We start from the raw sequence: 19,716 nt of genomic DNA, 5'->3' as shown, positions 1-19,716 counted from the left end.
TCTTCTATGAAGAAATGTGTGTGGATTTCTGCAGAATTTTGATTTCATGATGTGATGAGAGAGCTACAACACACACAGTGAACGCATTCAGCGTCACGGTTACATCAACTTATCCTATGTGAGAAAATTCTGGCAGCAGTGATATTAAAACATTAAGTCAGCAAGACCTGCAGAGTTCTTCAGTTTTAGAGGCACAGTTCGTTTGTGTGTGTGTGTGTGTGTGTGTGTGTGTGTGTGTGTGTGTGTGTGTGTGTGTGTGTGTGTGTGTGTGTGTGTGTGTGTGTGTGCACTATGACACACCAGAGGATGAGTTCCTTTTTTTATTGGTTTAACTGTGGTTTCATTTTCTGTAGAAAGTAGAAACTTGCTTGTCACCAGGCAGGAAGCGATTGGGCATCTGTCTCAGATGCAGTAGTGGTTAAGAGGCATCTGGTTCCTTTTTCTAGCTGCCATTTTATTTTAACTCATGCAAGAAGTGGGCTTGGTTTTGTCAGTGGCTGCAGTGCATCCTGCAGAGTTTGTGCACCTCAAGAGACTAAATTTAACTAGAAGGGATAAAGCTGCACCACTACGGGCGCATTCCATAGTCCTTTCTCACAGCAGACAGCGTGATGCGCTACAGCAGAAAACAACTCTGATAATGCTATTAATATTAGTGGTTAGTGCATTCTGCTTAAGTAATGGTTTACTGGGAAACCCCCACCCTCACATTTAAATAGAAAAGAGTCATACTTCAACTGTGCTCACTGTATAACTAGCTAATAATTAATAATTTTTAAATTAAAACTAAGAATAAAAAGAAAGGAGAGACAGCCTTTTTGTTAAAGGGAATGAAATTATTACATAAAAGTGTTTTACATGGATATGAACACAGGCCTGGGTTGAAATTTCTTCTCTTCCCTTGTTTGAAGTGTTTGAAAACTCCTCGTATTTGACATTTCAGGCTCATCTCTACTCTGAATGTCTCTACATCTGACTGTTCTGCCCTTTCTCTATATCTAGTACACTTTCAACGTGGCAGGTATACTGGTGCAGGCTGGGTTAAAGGCAGTGACAAGTTTGACAGTATTTGGATGAATGTTTTCTTATATTTTACCAAAACACTTTTTCTCCGTTTGAGTGACTGCTGCCTGCTCCACTCCGTGTGCAGTACATACGCGGGCATGTTTATTTGGCTAGCTTTGACATCAAGGCTTTTTCACATCTCTTAATCATGAAGTTTAACCATCATGAGTAAGTACCAAACGCCTTCACCTCAACGTCAAGCATAAGCCCAAAGTCCTAAAAGTCTTAATCCTTAAAGAGACCTATGGAGAGGTGAGCCAGCCACAAAGCTCTACCTCATCAATTGACAGTCTCACGCTTAACGTGTTTTATTTAGTTTAAAATGGTTTCCTGTGACAGATTAATCCGACACTCAACATGCAAATGAGTAAACAAAAAAACTCCCCCCAAAAAACTGCAGCCCACAAGTTGCCCATTATGTACAGCCCCATACTGACCAGACACATTTACACAAGCACATTCAGCAGCTGTGAGCTCTTTTCTGAATAGTAAAAAAAAAAAAAACCTGGGTTACACTTGCTAAACTGAAAGTGCACCACATTATAAAAAATTTTAAAAAAAAAACACTGTGCAAACTCCAGTAAGGGAACTGAGGGTGGGGGTGGAGAGCTCAGTGATCATAGGACCAGAGAAACAACACCCCTGTCATAGAAGGATCTGTCACTGTGACCCACATAATCGAGTGGAGGACAAGTTTTAATTCAAGCCGTCCCAGCCCCAGTAACGCTCAGGAGATCAGCGAGTTCTGTCTATCGATGGGCTCTCCTGCCCTCTGCAAGCACCGCCGAGGCATACGAGGGTCTGAGGGGAAACGAATCTCCTTTGGTGATACTTCAACGGTCATGTGCAAGTCTATATTTAGACATGCACAACATTGCGATTTATGATATTTGTGCTCTTCTTCGTATGACTAATAGAAGACGCTCGGTGATAAAAGGTCTGTTACAGTCTTTTGCTAAAAAAGTGCTTTCTCAGCAACTACGTTGTGGTCTGACATAAAACCACAAGTGTGAGGCCGTTGTTTTAAAAACAGAACTATATGATTCACCTTCCTGTGAAACTTTGACCGATCAGCTGGCTGGGGTTTCTCTTGTGTTGCTCCAACATTTTAAAAAAACTGTTCGGTTCTATGGAAAAAACATGTCAGACATTCGTACATAATTTAAAGCAGTTCTTCGTTGTTTAGGTTTTAATTTCCTCAAAATTATTTTGAAAGGTGAGTCCCTGCAAACCAGCTAACAATTGCCAATCGCGACCCCACCGGCAGGATGACCAAGTGGCATTTAGCTGCTCTCTTATTCAGTGACTCAAATCCCACATTCCTTCAGAAGACAGTTTTTGTTCTGCTCTGGAAATCCGCTGTGAGCTGAGGGTCGCTCTAACCAGAAACCAGAGCATTTGGAGAACCAGTTCACACGCTGATGTGCGGAGCTCACTGAGGCTGCAGAGCTGGGCGAGGTTATCATCGTAAAGTTCTTTTCATGAGAGGAACTGACATGAAAGTCAGCTGATTATCGCTGATATTTATTGTCACAAAGCGTATGCAGTACTATGACTTTGTCTTTTTGCATTTACAGATGCACATGCCAGAGCAATGGCAGAGAAATACAAATTAATTCTGTGGAAAATGTTGACAACATCTGAACGCTTGTTCCTTCCGGAGAAGTTTTATTGAGTGTTACGCTGCAAAACAGGAACTTAAACTGATTCTTACAGAAGTGTAGTACATACCCGTCCGTCATGAGTGAGGAGGATGGAGTCGCTCTTTATGTCTCTATGGATCACACCCTGTGTGTGAAGGACAGACAACGCCTTCAGGACGGACAGACACACTGTGGCGATCTGCTCCTCATTCATCCTGCAGACGAATAGAGACACCAGTTTTTGTGATTCAGTTCACAGTCAGGAGTGAAAAGTTCTTGAGCTACAATAATACGCATCACACAGGGTGTCTACATGTAAACACAAATGCAACTTAAGACTTCAAGACCTCTTTTAGTACAAACTTAAGATATTAAAGCTAAAACACAGTCAGTTCCAAATAACATGAAATTAAATTATCTGATTAAATTTAAGAAAATTGACAAAATTAGCAAACAAATCATTGTTTACTTAAACAACATCACATTTTCTGACCTACAACAATCAGCACAGTTTGTTAGCATTTTCACAAGCGGGGCTTAAACCCTATTCACTATTCTCTGGTCATATGTTAATAAATTTGAATGTTCCTACTTCTGTAAACTAACGAGCAAATTGGCTTCCTCTTCATCGTCATCATTTCTATCAGTGTACTGCAAGTCTCCAGGCCTAAAATAACCACCTGCCTGGGCAAGATTTCAGTGACTTTGGTAAATAAGACCTAGAACTGTTTCATTAGCTCATGCAGGTTATCGGTCTTTTACCGTTAAGCATTTATGTATATAAAAACAGCAAGATGAGGGTGGTGAAACTAGCACATCCATCATGATGTATTACCTAAATGTTTTCAGAGGGACAGAAATTATTACGTGACATGACAAAATATTCCCATCACACCAATCCAAATTTACTTCATGACATTTATAGAAAAAAAAGCCCCTATGCGTTTTAGACTTAGATGATTCAGTCTGCCAAACACTCTCACTCCTGTTGCGTGGAAAACAATGTAAAATGACATAGATGCAATGCAGTACGTTTCTGTGCTGAATAGATAGGAGACAGCGCCCCCTTATGGCGGAAATCATATCTGGTGAACAAACAGCTTAATAAGGGGCAGACGTAAATGGCTTAAAGCATATGAAAAAGGAATATAATGGGTACAGTGCCTAAAGTATTTTGGTTTCTTTCAACTAGCAAACATTGCAAAAAAACAAATCTATACAGTAAAAAAAATTGGAACTAATTTTCTCCTCCTTAAATTCCAGCATTCAGTCCTCATTAGCTTGAACACTGGAGCTAAGCTAACAGAAACTAGCTGACATCACCTTTTTTCTTGCTTTACTTCACCGCCTTACAGCTAAAGTTTGTATTCATTTTGAGACTTTATTAAATCACTCATAAAGCCTTGAATGGCCTCGCTACTGGTCATACAGCAAACATGGAGATCAACATGTGCACACATGCTTGCATCAGTGTCAGATACTTACATAGGCTCTACGTTTATTCACTGCATATGCATAAATTAAGGTTTAGTGTGTGTATATATTGGTAATTAATATCACTATTGCAGCTGGGAGAACTCAGTAAACCCTGAAATGGCTCAGTGATTAGAAAAATGAATAGACAGGTGGATTTTTACTCTTATTATTGTTATTATTATAGCCATTTAATACTGCGAGGTGCTGCATAAATGACTGATGTATAAAGTTTCTCTCTCACCTTGTGTGTGTCACGATGTCAGTGAGCGCTCCTCCCTCCATGAACTCCATGACGACCCAGAGCTCATCCCCCACCAGGTAGCTGTTATACATCTCCACCACGTTCTCATGGTGATAGTCCCGCATGATCACCACCTGCAGTTACCACACAGAGAGGAAGGATCATCACATTACTTTGATCGCACTGAAGCCCTGCCTCGTCACTCATGAAGGGAGTCCAGTGTTTAAAATCCAAGGCGGAAATCTGCAACTGAGGTGAAGACGAGATGGAGCGTGAACCCCACAACGCTTCAGGCGGCAGCGCAGGCTGCTGAGATGTGTCTAAAGGCGACTTCTTACTTACTGTATTGGTTTTATCTTGACTCGAGTGTGGGGAGAGATTTCACGCATTTCCTACCACTCTGATGTATTAACATAAAAATCTGTGTTTGGAAAAATGCGCTGGTGTCAGGAAAGCATCAAATATTATTTTTAGATTTGAGACTATTAAAAAAAACAGATCTGTATGAACAGAGAAAGATCTCGTCTCCTCTCTGGTTCAGCCAGCTTTCTGAATGCCTCTGAAATACAAATGCAACATTTGTATTGACAATGTTTTACCGTGCTGATTAAACTGGGTTAAATTTTGATTGTTTATTGTGTTAAAAACATATCAAACTTCATAAATTTTAAATATACAAAAACATAATTGAATCTGACTGAGGATGCATTTTGGTTTTATTTAGATTTAACACAGTGTCCTAACTTTTCTGGGTTTGTACGTTTACCATGGACCCTTTTCAAAATAAAAGCCACCTAAAACCTCATACACTGCCTTGTGTAAATTTTTAAAAGTATATCAATTACAGATCTCCAGAGATCAGTGACCTCACAGCTGGTTAAGGCAATGGCCATCAGTGCAGTAAAAAGTGCAGAGGAAACGAGCCAACTGGAATAACCAAACGCTCTACATTCCCTACTTCTGTGTACTTTTTGCCATAATCTGGCATGTTAACTCTGACCTTTTTGAGTTACCAAACAGATCTTTTACCTCGTTGAAGAGGAGTTCTCTGCGCTGTTGTTTCCTCAGGTCCATCTTCTTCACGGCGACCAGTTTTCCTGTGGTTTTCATCGTAGCGATACACACAATCCCTGTGGAGCCCTCACCGATCTTAATGTAGTGATCCAAGTAGGTCCGCGGATCGCCCGGATCGACCACCATCTGCAGTGCCGCCCTGAACTGCTCATGGGAAACTCTCTGGGGTTCCCTCTGTGGTGAGCGGCCCTGAGGAGGAGCACCCGATGCAGCGGGCCCAGAGGGTACAGGGGGTCGTGGGGCTGGAACGTTGGGGTGAGGGGTGTGCGGGAGCTGGGAGGACTCGGGGGCCAGGATGGGGTGCGAAGAGTGATGAGGGTGTGGGTGGCTTATAGGGGGTTTGGAGCCAGAGGAACCTCGGACGGAGCCGCTAGAGGGGCCGTTCTGAGGTGAGGACTCATGGTGTCGACCCACCTGGAAAAGAGAGCCAAACTTAAGCACAAACTTAAATCTAAATGAAGCTTTTCTGTCACAACATCTTCCAACATCTCGTGAGGTGCACGAGTGTCAGGATTATTATGGAGCTATGGTAACCGTCACAAAGAAAGCAGCTAAATCTGATCTGGAGATCTGCCAGCAGGCTCAGTTTAGACACGTCTGTGATTTTATCACTGGTTCCCTGAGGGTTCCCACCCCTACCTGTCCAGTGGGGCTGCGCCCGCCATCGCTCTCTGTCCGCGGGTATGTGTTAAACGGCCGAGTGGCTTGTTGAGCAGTTTTCATCACTCCCTCAGACATTGGCAGATTTGGGGTGCGTATGTTGGGTCCTGAGAGAGGCCTCTTGTCTCTGGGAGACTGAGGACTGCTGTCCCGTGCCACATAGCTGGACTTTGGCCTGTGGTCACCAGGCTGATCCCGCTGAGCCCCATGATCCTGAGGAGAGGGAAAAATCCAGAGAAAGTAAATTAATGGGAAGTACTCACGGAGAGACCGACAGAGAGGAGGTGCTTGTACTGCCTGTTACGCTTTTATTTTCTGTAATATTTAATATAAATGGTGAATGGAATTGCACTTACATAGTGCTTCTCTACTCTGAGCACTTAAAGCACTTTGTACTACAAGCCTCATTCACCCACTCACACACATTCATACAGCGTTTAATTCTGTGGCTAAGCAACTTCTATAAGAATCACTATTTTGCGAGAGTATGTGGGCTAAAGGAGCAAGGGGTCAAACTGAACCACAATCAACCTTTTGTTATAATGTTCATGTCAAACATGCCCAAATTTCCAATCATGATATCAGTGTGAAGCAAAAGGCTTCAGATTACTCAGTTTCAACATTTTTCCCCCTAATTTTGGATAAATGTGATGACGCCTTCTGTTTGTGAGGGGGGAGTCAATCAGAAGAAAACTGGGCAAGAACTGAGCATCAAACAGCCTTAAAAATAATAATACAGCTGTGAATGTGAATCTAGGTTCTTCGGTATCTACCTGGTCTCTGTCCCGAGGCCGTCTGTCTCTGTGAGGGGGAGGAGGGGGGCCTTGTCTGTCCCTCTGGGCTCTGTTGGGCTCTTGACCCCGGGGCTGCTGTTGGGGGCGGCCCTGGATCACCTCATCTGTCTGAGGAGGACGGACTCCGCGCTGACCTTGGTGGCCGGGGTCACCTACGCTCTGCTGGTCTTGTCTGAGTCGGTCTCTGAAAATCACATCGACACAAATGTAAATACACAGATTTATAATAACTTTATATTATTTCATTAATTTGCATTTCTCTTTTATTTTGCATTTTATTTATTTTCAAGTTGTTTCCAGTTGAGTTTTTACTGTTTGAAAATGTTGAGTTTTAGTATTTTTACTTATTACAGTTTATTACAGAGGGTGTTTGTCAGTTCAAAATAGATTTTATGATATAAACATAGCTTGCAGTGAAGACAGATGACTCACGGTCATGTTGACATGCCAAATCTGAATGAACAAAAGGACTGAAGCCTCATTAGGCAGGTTGTGTCAAGAAGAACGAAAGCAAAGACATTTCCCGTACAGTTTTCTTTCTGTTTAATTATTTTTTGTAAACGGAGGTCATTTCAGTTAAGTGAAAAAAACTATAAAGGGGTGTGGTATACATTTTAGTTATCCCACCAACAAAGATGGAAAAGCAATTATCCGAAAGAAGATCTTGCACTTAAATAAAATACAAAAATAAAATATCACAAAATAAAAAAACACAGACAATATCTTTATTTTTTTCCTTTGCTGCAGATGTTTATTGAGACTGGGATGTCCACATGACTGTGCTGACAACCTGAAAAAATGCCACGTAATAAAACAAAACAAAAGATAAACAAACAGAGTAATCAAAAACTGAAACTTAACACAAAAACTACTTAAAATATAAAAGAACATTTATGGTAAGTACACAATATCATTTCAGTATAGTTTAGATTTCATGACAATTTACTAAGTTTCTTCACTCCTACTTAAGTAATCCAATACTCATGAGTAAGCTTTTTTTAGCTGGTCCTGAAAACATTTGGTGTGTAGGGAGTAATGGTGCCTTCCAGAGGAAGTCAGAATTGAAACACGCCCTTATCTCAGCCTCATCAACCCGAGTTAACAATCCAAAATGGTGGCAGTGAACGTAAACAGTATTAAAATATGCTAAACTTGTAATCTGTACTGCCACTGTTGTGCATTTGTGACTCACTAAATAAGCTATGGATAGTCCAGAGATTAGGATGCATCCATGAACGTGCTGCAGTGGTGTTTTGTTTTATGCTGTATTGGTAGCAATGGACGAATTGCTCTACCTTGCTAAGAGGCAAAACAAACCCTGCTTTTCCATTTTTTCGCACTCAACAGTTCCGGCATCCAACGTCCGAGGAATCTGGAACGAGGCAAATGTGCACGATTATCACTCCACGGGGAGCTGTAGTTCATCGTCTCACCTGTCTTGTCTGTCTGAGTAGTGTCTGTGTTGAGGATCTCCGTTCTCCTGCCCTCCACCTCCTCCTGAAGAGCTCGAGTCCCTGCGAGGGTGTGTTGGAGGACTCCCTCGCCGCAGGGAGTTGGAGCGAGTGACGGACATGGTGTCGAACTCATCCAGCAGCCATGTTAGAGACTCTGTTCCCATCCTGCTGCCGCGTACGATGGTCTGGAGATTTAAAAGAAAAAAGGAGGATGCATTACAATCTGTAAAGTTAGCAGGTTACAGGGCTGGCAGCGTGTGTTGTTTTTGTATAAAAATGACTGAAAACTACAATCACGAGAATATTTTAGATCGTCTATCACTAAAGAATCAGTATGATAAACTCAATCTCTGATTTTCGCTCACCTTTCGCGGTTCTACAGTAGTGATGATGGTCGCGTCGATAAAGGGTTTGGGCCTCTGCGCCGTGTCTTCGATGAGTGACTGCCATTGCCGCGGCAGCCCGACAAACTTCTGCTCCTGCTCGTCAAAGTCCGTGTGCACACGGTGCTCAAAGTTGGACGGAGCTGAGATCTGGATACGAGACTTCTTCTTTTTGGCAAACATGATGGCAGCTGTGGCCGAGCATCAGACCTGTGTGGAGGAAGGTGGAAAGGGATGAAGGCTAACAAAAAGTAACAGTAAGGAGAAAATGCAAATGTAAAACTCCCAAGTAAAATATGTAAAACACACATGCATGCTCACAGGCAGCGACGCTCGAAAACAACTGCTGTCAAGCTTTGAAAGTCACATCTCATTTAAGGGTTTTAGAGGCTGTGGATGAAGTCTTCTCAATGAATCACTTTCTAAAAGTCTCAATTTTCTTGTCATGGTTTTAAAATGCCTCGGGTTTAATTTGCATCGTATGTTTGATTAAGCTCCTTTTATCATGTGTTCTGTTTTACCTGTTCTTTAAACACTCAGTTATACCATTTGTTTATTTTAAGTTTTCTTTTTTCATTTATCATATTTAAAGCGCTTCTCTCTCTCCCCCATGTGGCTCTCTGTTTTATGATGAACCTGATGAAGTCCACAAACTGAAACCGGTCAGTCAAATAAAGGTGTTCTACACAGTAAGAACTGCTGGAGCTTCAAGCTCGGCAGAAGTAAACTCAAATATCAAACAGTTTCAAGAAATCTGCAGGTGATAACCGGGTGTTTCCTACCAATGTTACTATTAAGACAAAGCAAAAGTACTTTCAGTCAACTCTGAGAGCCCTCGTGCTTTTTTCTTAGCAGATATTTTTATTCGTAAAAAAGTATTTAAATCTTTGCTTTGCTTGTCAGTGTAAATTTGTGTGTTTTTGGAGAGACAGACTCAATTCGTTTTTAAAAACACGATTAGGCTGAAACAAACATACTAATCGAGTCATCTTTTGTTGTACTGCTTTGGCCTCTCGCAGACGTTAATCGAGAGTCAAATGATTCAAAATCCTGTTTCTTTTTAACCATTAATCAAATGTGATTTTTGGCCAGTTTTGGCAGCACTCGCGGCGTGTCACGTACATACTCTGTAGTGAGTCATTAACAGCTCACATTTTGCCAGATAAAACAGACAAATACACGATTCTGCACTTATCACTTAAAAATAATTGTGATTTCAACTTATCACCGTGTGCAAGTGGGAGGATGTCTCAGAACGCCCTTTATCTCATCCTGCAACATTTTCCTTTGAGGACTCATATTAGATGGCCATAAGACGACGAAATAAAGAAGTGGTTTTAATATTTTCGATATTTAACTTGTTGGAAGGACTGTGAGGCCCGACTCAGGATTGACATTCGCTTTTTACTTCAGCTGAGGGTTCTGCCATCCTGCTCCCAGAAAAAGCCTCCACGTGTCCCTGATACTTGACAACATGAGCACAGGCCCACGTGAGGCTCAACAGATCGTGCAAGTGGAAAAAAAGCCATGTAATAAACTGGCAGTCTGTCCCGCCAATGATGTTTTCTCATGTTTGACAGATGTCCACACTTAGCTAGTGACCTTAATAAAATCACCTGCTGTTGTGGTTGACTGAAACAAAAACCAGCATATGTTAGAAAACAGCAGTCTGGATCCAGTATGAAAAGAGCCACTCCCTGTAGTCAAGCAGGGGAATCAGGTAAAGCAGGTGACTGACAGGTGAGGTGGAGCAGCGTGCTCATTACATATTTAAAAAAGTCAAATCTGAAAAGTTCCCACCTCAGTGAAATCACCTGATGATTTTTTTTGATGTACTTAATGAAGCGGTGCAAAAAATGTTAAAATCACAGTAAATGTTTTCTGAACTACACAGATGTGCTGAACCAAATCAATTTTATACCCACTCCAAATATCACAATCTAAAAGGCTAAATCTTATTTTCTTCTGTGTGATTTTTGTTTCTGCGAACAACATTCAGCATCAGTCGTTGTGATTTGCTGCAAACGATCCTCTGCTTGCATATAAAGACAGAAGGTAGAGCCTGATGGGTCCCTCTCAGCACTGGCATTACTCCTCACTGTCTTTTGCAGTTCTGGTTATTCATTATTAGTCGTGTTCATTATTAGTTTAGTTGAACAGTTTAAGTGATAGGGAAAAGTCTGAATCCAACAACAATCCAACAACCATCATTGTGTGGCTGGTTTGTGTACCATCACCACTCCGAGAGTCTATGACTAAGAAAAAATTCAGTTGTAGTATATTTATAGTAGGACAGTAAAATCTTACACGGCTTCATTGCACAAGAAGGATTCTGAGGATGTAATGACTCAGCTGGCTTGTTAAAAACAGCTGCTTTCTACAAAATACTGTGCTCATTCGCTCCATTTGCTCATGAAAAGAACAAAAAACAGGAGAAAGTCGAAAACAAAGTGATGAAAAAAATGCTGGGATGTAAGGATGGGGGGGATAGAGGGCGTGATGAGGCAATTCAGAGGGCGATCTGGGCGGGTCACAAGTTAACAGAGCATGAGTCATGTTGCTGAGCTCACAGGCTGCTGTGGTAATAAAGTCTTTCACAGCAGGAGCGTTTGAAGTGAAGTGAGACCCGCCTAGAAACACACTGAGAAATGAGAGGTTCAGAGCCAACGACGCAGCACAGACAGAGGACATCAGTACAGAAAAATAAATCAGGATCAACGTCGGCAAAGAAAAAACTAACTGTACCTACAAATAGGGCTGCTCAATTAATCGAATTTTAATCACGATTACGATCTGGGCTTTCAACGATCATTAAAAATGACTGAGCCGATTATTAGCCCCTCCCTCATTTATCTGCGACACCTTAAAGGCCGGTCCGTGAAAATATTGTCGGGCATAAACCGGTCCGTGGCGCAAAAAAGGTTGGAGACCGCTGATTAAGAGGACCCGAGGGAAGCTCGGAAAGCTAAGCAGAAGTTATTTGGAGAGTGACTGCCGTTGGTTGAAAAGAGAGTTTAAAAGAAAAAAACTTCAGTGGTGTTGCACACTATTTTATATTATTTTTCTTTAAAGCCGGTCAGAGCAGCATGCTCCGTTTTGCGTAACTACTGTTAAATCCCTGTAGAACCTGAACCGTGTAAGCTAGCGCAATAATTTGTTTTGCATATGAAACCGGAGGAGTTGTACTTACATCTTATGCCATCAGCTTGTCCTCGGTCACGGTTTCGTTCCACATATAGCTTTGCAAAAATTGCATAAAAAGCGCTTGCAGGAACAAAAACATAATATTCCAGAAACACGCTTTGCCGTTCCTATCAGCTGTTCGTAACACTTCCCAAAGTGAAATGATGCACCTGCTGTTTTCTTTGCAAATTTGCATCATAGGATTGTTTTTTGTTTTTCCTGCAGTATATAAAAATTGCTGTATCTCCAAAATAAAACTATGAAGACACTCAAAATAAATTTCCTGTGGTGGGAAACTATTTTTTGCAACTTTATTGTATTTAAAGTTTTGAGGGATAAACCTCTTAAATTTCTCCAAGTAGAAATATATGTAAACAAAACAAAAGCGATTTTCAATTTTTTTTGTAGTTTATTGCACTTTTTTGCAATTTATGTAATTACTATGGACTTAATGCATACATATTATTAAAATATGGGCTATAACAGTTGTATTGATGTATAGCAACTTGAAATGCTCCCACAAATGGCACTACAGCATGTAAAAAAATAATATAAGCTCTGGTGGACTTGGTTCTATAGTAGGTCTTAAAGGGTTAAATAAATATCGTCAAATAATCGTGATCTCAATTTCAGTGAAAATAATCGTGATTATCATTTTTGCCATAATCGAGCAGCCCTACCTACAAAGTACTCTAAGCATTTTAATGAGCACACAAAATGAAAATAGAAATAATCAAGAACTAAAGGAAAACCCAAGGACTAAAAAAAAAAAAAAAGTATTCCAGTCAAATCTTAAAACCTCACTCGATTTGCCAGATGTGCGAAAGCAGCCGATGAATGGCGCAGGCAAATGTTAAATGATGGATCAAAGTAGAAATGCTCATGATCTTCAAATGTTCAATCATTAAGTTGAATGAACATTTATTTCTTGTTGACTGTTCCCTGTGTGCCGGGGATGAGCGGGTGCTGTAAACACAGGAGGTTCAGGTATCTCAGCATCATATTCACAACTGATGGGAAGATGGAGTGTGAGAAACCGGTGCAGCTTCCTCTTGGTCCTGTTGTTACTACAATATTTTATTAATAAATACCTTTTATTTTACCTACTTACGAAAATAAATTTTAACCTTAGCTTGATGCTTCCTTACACCCTAGGGAAAGACTCACAGTCTCTTCCTCCTAGTGAGGAAGAAAGTTTATTAATTCAACATTAACACTGGATCAGAAGTCAGTACCAGCAGATAATCAAAACCAAGGTATTGGTATCACATTTCAACTGGAAAAAGTCATGAGCTCCATTTAGTTACCCAAAAACGAGTCTGCTGGGTTAATCCTCAGAGATCGGGTGAGGAGCTCGCAGTAGAGACACTGCTCCTTTGTGTCAGAAGAAACAAGCTAACGAGGTCCCGGGGAGGTCTAACTAGGAGAGACCCTGAGGTAAATCCCAAACTTGCTGAAGAGATTATATATCATCTGGACTGGAAGCACAGCTATAAAGGAACTGGAAACTATTGTCCGTTTCCCCCTCCCTTCGACACCTGCAGAATAACCTCTAGGATATCTGTCAAGAACAGCATGATACTAGCTACCAGAGGTCAGACAAGTGAAGCAGGAAACAAGAGAAACATGAAAGACAAGAGATGATTACAACCATCAAAAAGCCATGTATGCAACTCATGACAAATATAAACTTCAATGAATTTGAGTGGGAACTCCGAGCAAGCTTGCCTCCACCAGTGTGTGAATGTGAGAGTGAATGAATAGTGGAATTGTAAAGCGCTTTGAGGGCCCCGAAAAGTGCTATGTAAATGCAATCCATTACTATCATTATTATTAAGTCACAAGTCTATGACAAGTATGCAGTTATTTAAGAGAGGTTGAGGTAGGTGAATTCCCAACACAGTCAGATGGGATGCAGCAGATCTTAAAGCCGACAGCTCCTCACATGTGGTGCATATGAGAACGGTTAGTAAACGAGCGTCATGTGTTTTGCCTCCCTTGCACTCTATCCAGGAAGCTTCCCCTTAAAACAAACCAAGTATTTCCAGTAATATGAACGTGTCTGAAAAAGGCTATTTCCTCTTGATAGGATAAAAAATCTAATGAAATGAATGGTAGACAGATCAGCTGTGATTTATATATGCAAAGCTGTTCTCTCAGTTTTCTAAACAGGATTATCAAAGACAGATTCCATTGGAAAAGAGATGAACTAAGATGAAAACAGAAAGAGATACAGACTCATTACCAGTTCATACTGTAAATAAGAACCAAGCTTTAGAGAAAAGTAAAAAAAAAAAAAATTATTTAAATTAAACTCTGTTCTGTATTTCTATGAAATAATTTTCAGTGCTCAGTGAAATCTCACAAATAATCAAATAATTTAAGTTTTTCTATATTTAGTCAATATTTCCTTGCTTTAAATTCAAGTATTTTTCCTTCATCATCTCTTATATCAACAACCATTGAAGTTACAGGACAACTATAAAAATGTAAACTGTAAAGAGAGATCCATTTTCAAAGGTCATTAACCTATTTTTTTTATTCTCTTCTACGAATTTTAGTGACATCTGTACAAGAAGCGCTTGTTATGTTTATGTCTCTGTATGAATGACTGGAGAAGGTCAGGAGGAATTAGATTAGAAGTCTGTCGCTATCACCATTTCCAAACGCTGATTCAGTTCCTAAAAGTAAACAAATACAAAATGGTCCAAATTTCTTCAGCTCCAATAAAATGATCACTTCAGGAGTTAGTGATGTTGGACTAGCTAACTACAGAGCTGTGGTTAGGCTAATATCAACACATCAGAACAGGAAAGTGGGATGAGGGTTAAACTGTCCTCAATAAAAGTTCCTGTTGAGGGTCCCTGATGGACAAATGCTGTCATTAATATGTTGCTGTGTGGTTTGTTTTACTCGGAAGCTTATTGTCCACACTGAAAACTGTGAGACCTACTACGCATGCATACTGATCACAAAACTTTTGAGGGGCCGAGTAACAGTTTTTGGGAGCTCGCCTCTGTTCAAATAACATGACATGAAGAACTGCAGAACCTTAAAATACGAGAAACAGAGTCAACAAGTCAGCATTTCACAAGCAGACAGGGAAAGCTAACACTGGTGCTAATGCTAATAATGCTAAAAAACAAACAACAGCATCTGGAAGTCATGTGTGACAACAGCCACTCTTATTGCTTTAGGTTTAGTGAGCAAAGCTGAAGCATGCAGACTTTTTTTGACCAGATCAAAAATTTAGCTTCACACTTGAACACATATTCAGTTTTTTCCCTGGAATCCCCACCCAGCTCCCAACTCTGGATTTAATTCCCATTAGCAGAACTGACTCGCAGCTGACTTGCAACAGCACAGTTACAACATGGATGATAAATGCCTCTTTCCAGTTATAATGAGTCTGGTGACAACAGGGAGAGGAGAATAAATCACCACAGAGGCCTATCATTAGTGTTTGGGCTGAGACACCAAAACAGTCAGTCAATGCATCTGAACTGAAAGGAACTGAAAGAAAGCACTGCCTAAAGGAAGGATAAAAAGTTATGACAAAAGACTGAGGAGGATTACCACACTACAGTAACACAAACCTTATACTCCTACATTTAAATACAAACAGTTATCTGACTGATTAAGTTGTAATATACAACAAAGCACAGGGGCCTGTTACATACAGGAAATCAGTACAAAAAACACATGTGAGGGCTGATAATGACATTGAGCATCTCATATTTGTGGCGGTCTGGCCTTGAATCAAAGAGCCCTGCGGCTTTCAAATCCTCTGCTTTTTCTTTCTCTTGCATTTGGAAATATGCGGAGCTCTGAGCCAAATGGCTGTGGGTAAAAAACAAGATTTTACTGCGGCCTTCAAGAGCCAAGAAATGATAAGATTCATAAGTAACAAAGGCCGAGTGGCAAACAGTAAACAGATTATGGAGCTCTGACCTCAGAGATCCCGTTTGATTTGAGAGCAAACCTTCTTCTCTCACAGGTTGCTTCACTGTTGCATGAACAAACCTAAGTGTGTGGGTGCAAAGACAAAGTTTACATGAAAGGACAAGTGAGTCCAGGCATGCAGTTCAATCAGGAGATGATAACTGCACAAGCCTGTCAGGACAAAATAACAACAGAGATGAGTCAGTAACTCATTCATCCCAGCACACAACACAGAATGAGCGTGTTAAAAACGGTCCATTCAAGTGCACTAACCTGAAGAATAACCAGGTACATTTTTGTTTATCAAACAGCCAAAATTGATGGAAAAATACTACTACTGTTATGTAAGGGGATACAGGCTCACTGCCTTAACCCACACTTTCTGTTATATATGATCAGTGAACAGCTGATTTGACTGGATCTGAACTTAAACTAAATTACAAGACAGACAGCTGACAGCCTGCCAACACCTTAGCTACGCGCTGCCAAAATCAGACCAAAGGAGAAAACTCCAAAGACGAAGGTGAAACCATGAAAGATTGTTCCTCATCTTCACCTTTTGAAATCTTTAACTTCCTCTTGACAGATTTTGTTGATGGAAGGATCTCCTCCTGTCACAGAGACACGATCTGAATTAAACTGCAAGTTTCAGCTTTAAGAAAGGGGTCAAAATAACAACAACAACAACAACAACAACATAAATATAATTAATGAAAAAAAAGACTGTTTATCCTTTTTTCATGAATGCTGGAAGACAAAGTCATAAGTGACAATTAAAATTTTTTGTTATACTATTCATAAAAGGTCTCAAACTATTGGCACAAAAATAAGTATGCTTGTTAGTAAAAAAAACATTTTGCTGAAGTTGCATTTTTCTTTGCATATTTCTTTAACATCTTGGCCTATAAAAGCCCACTGATCTCAAAACAAACACATAAATTAATGTGTTTGGAGACCAAACCAGACACCACTCTTCTAGCTTTTACTGTTTAAAAAAAAGTTGAAATAGAGAATACAGAAAATATATAACAGATATGAACTTCAACCAGAGGTTAACGTAACTAAGTGACTGAATGCTCTGCATAATTTAGCAGCCAAGCGGGGTTTTTTTGCAGAAGTGAGTAAAAGTTTTAACTGAGCTTAGTTTGAAAAGCAATTTCATTGTATGCAAGTAAAATCTGCCTAACAAGCTTTTCGATATAACGATATATATCGGATGACGATATAAAAACATCTATCGTTTCATTTTACGCTATCGTTTGTTTCGTGGCGTTGCAAAATAAACGTTTACGGCAATATTTTTTCATCGTTTTGATGGTCACTGTAGTGGCTATTTTAATTTCTTAAAGTTCTCTCTTTCTTTTATATTTAATATAACCACACTACTGACAGACAAGCGCCTGTTTTTATGCGTTGTCGTTAGCAACAACGACGGTAAAACCATCGCGTGTCCGCTGGTTTAGTTTACACATAAACCTTTCACAATAAAGTTCAAGATCCTTTTGAGACTTTTCAAAATAAATTGAATCACATGAAAGAGTATGAAGGGTGTTTACAGATGAGAAGCCAAAAAGAGCCGCCAGGTGCTAAAAAAATAAACCATACACTCAAACGTTGGAACAGGCTTTTCCCCGCAGCACGCCGTGTAATAAATGCTTACAAAGAAAACGGCATGTATAGTTTCATGCATCGGTTAAAACATTCGACTCCAGCTACATGACGCCCAGCTGGAAACACTTCACGCAAGTGGAGCTGCCCGAGATTCACAGAATTTACAGAAAATTTTAAATTTTTGTGATTTATATCGTTATCGATGTCTTATATCGGGATATGAGATTTTGGTCAAATCGCACAGCCCTATTTGATCAGAGATCTGAATCACTCCAAAACAATCTCACATGTGCAAATGGATTAAATAAACTGGACAACTAACATCTAGGCAGCACATGGTGCGGTCATAAATATTTGTCCACCACCACAGTTGACTTTAAAACAAAGTCCAGACTTTCTGCATCAACTGTTTAGGAATTACACAGGCCCAGTATTTCTGGACCTGACTGTGGCTGGCACAGCTGGGCTGGACAGGAAGTGTCCTGCTTGGTTGAGCTCTTGATTGTTTGGTTGTCACAAATAGGCAAAATGGGACAGGACTGCACTGCATCACCCCCTCAAACATCTATAATTTGTCCTCTCTGAGCAAAACAAGCACATCCCTCCCTAAACACAACAATCAGTGTAGTTACAGCTCCCCTGTATTTTCCCCTCCCTCCTACTGCAAACAAAAAAAAAAAAAAATCCATCTCTCACCATCCTCTCACCCCACCACCCGCCATTTAGCTCTCAATCTGCTCCCAAAATTCCCTTCAATATCTCCATCTCCCTGTTCTCCTTTTCCCTTTAAGCGTTTTCCATCTCCTCCCCCTCCTTAATTTAACCTCCTCTGCTGTATGCCTGGCTGAACCGTGAGAAAGCCTGTCTGGTCAGTGGGGCAGAGCCGGGCTGATGAGCTCTGGACGAAGCTGCTGTCCTCCGGCCTGTTTCACGTATTGTACATTATGGGTGGTCTGCACTCTGAGAGACATCGAGAGGCGGTGTAATGACGGGGACCGCACTATGAAAGGCTGCTTCTGAACTGGCACCAGATCCAAATATACAGTACACAGAGGGATTTGTTAGGAATGATCCCTCTGATTGTACTGCAGACATACGTTTGATGTGGCTCTATTTAACTTACAAATGTCTCTCTTCTTCTCTCTTTCTATAAACAGCATCAGTTGGCTAAATGGCAGTCACAGTCCATTTATGATGGAGCAGTATGAAAAGCCTGATTTTTCAGTGGTTATTTAAGATAAAGCAAAATCTTAAATAGCACCTGAAACAGATTTTAGGTTCAAGTCTTCCTGATCAAAGGAAAATCACAAGGACTTTGATTTTTAAGAAGTTACTGAGTATAAAATGCATTTCTTTTCATCATAAATAACACAGAAATGTCTATTTTCCTTTTAAATCAGGTAGCAGCGACTCTTTGCCTATATGTGAAACATTCGTACCATTTTCAGTTGGAAAGATACTATAAAGTTAATTTTTATTAGTATTATTCTTTTCCCCTCTAAATTTAACTAAAGCTATCAACAGGGTGTGAAGAAACAGCCACTATGACTTGAGGAGATATCAAGAACAGATATCAAGTACAACCACGCACTAGCACTTTGCTGCACTTTGATGCAATACCAATTTGCACCACAAGATAGTGAAACAAGGTAATGCCATCATTATTTAAGCAGTCAAATCATTAACACATCATTCTATTTAAGAAAATGCAAAGCCTCCCTGAGATGAAAACAGAAGTATAAAAAAAAAACAACAACAACAACCCAGCAACACATATCTGGAAACATCACCAGAACTACAGGTAAAACACTGCCACCCGCCAGTGGATGTTATATTTTATTGGCATAATTAGTTAAGGACACCTGCTCTGCATGCATTACAGTTTTTTCCCCTCCAAGCTAATTGTTTTTCTCCATTCAGGCATACCTCACATAGCTAACTTTCTAAGGATGCACTTACGGCACTCAGGTGTTGATAAACTTCAGAAAGTCAAACTATATCTTTAAGGCAGCGTTATAAATTAGACTATTATGCCAAGTAGCACAGATGTTCATCACCCCATGTAGTAACTTGTTAGTCAGTGACCTTCCTGCAAAGAAACCAGTATTGTCATTTTCACCAACTAAAGACTAATATCTATTTTCATTAATAAAACACTTAAAAATAAGCAGAAATTCAGATATAATGATG

At 40.3% G+C, this 19,716-nt stretch overlaps 1 protein-coding gene across 4 annotated transcripts in view; it reads right to left on the bottom strand.

The window, feature by feature from the left end:
* The window catches only part of pak4 (p21 protein (Cdc42/Rac)-activated kinase 4), a 42,626-nt gene that overhangs the window by 5,693 nt on the left and 17,217 nt on the right, over nt 1–19,716 (bottom strand). For 3 of the 4 annotated variants that reach the window (XM_086262353.1, XM_086262352.1, XM_086262354.1), the window contains 7 exons: nt 8,773–9,000; nt 8,387–8,592; nt 6,933–7,137; nt 6,139–6,372; nt 5,455–5,913; nt 4,426–4,559; nt 2,797–2,923 (listed from right to left, as the gene is read on the bottom strand). In XM_086262353.1, coding sequence (XP_086118479.1) covers nt 2,797–2,923; nt 4,426–4,559; nt 5,455–5,913; nt 6,139–6,372; nt 6,933–7,137; nt 8,387–8,592; nt 8,773–8,973 — 1,566 coding nt within the window. In that variant the 5' untranslated portion in view covers nt 8,974–9,000. Of the gene's footprint in view, nt 1–2,796; nt 2,924–4,425; nt 4,560–5,454; nt 5,914–6,138; nt 6,373–6,932; nt 7,138–8,386; nt 8,593–8,772; nt 9,001–16,471; nt 16,491–19,716 lie in introns of those variants that run through there. The other variant, XM_086262355.1, reaches the window with a different exon arrangement.

The sequence above is a fragment of the Aulonocara sp. 'chitande type north' Nkhata Bay genome, linkage group LG14, assembly GCF_057382095.1.
Source record: "Aulonocara sp. 'chitande type north' Nkhata Bay isolate Kocher_YH1m ecotype deep benthic linkage group LG14, A_spYH_male_GT1.1, whole genome shotgun sequence".
Taxonomy (NCBI): domain Eukaryota; kingdom Metazoa; phylum Chordata; class Actinopteri; order Cichliformes; family Cichlidae; genus Aulonocara; species Aulonocara sp. 'chitande type north' Nkhata Bay.
Note: the sequence above shows the minus strand (reverse complement) of the source record. Positions and strands in the feature narration are given on the sequence as shown.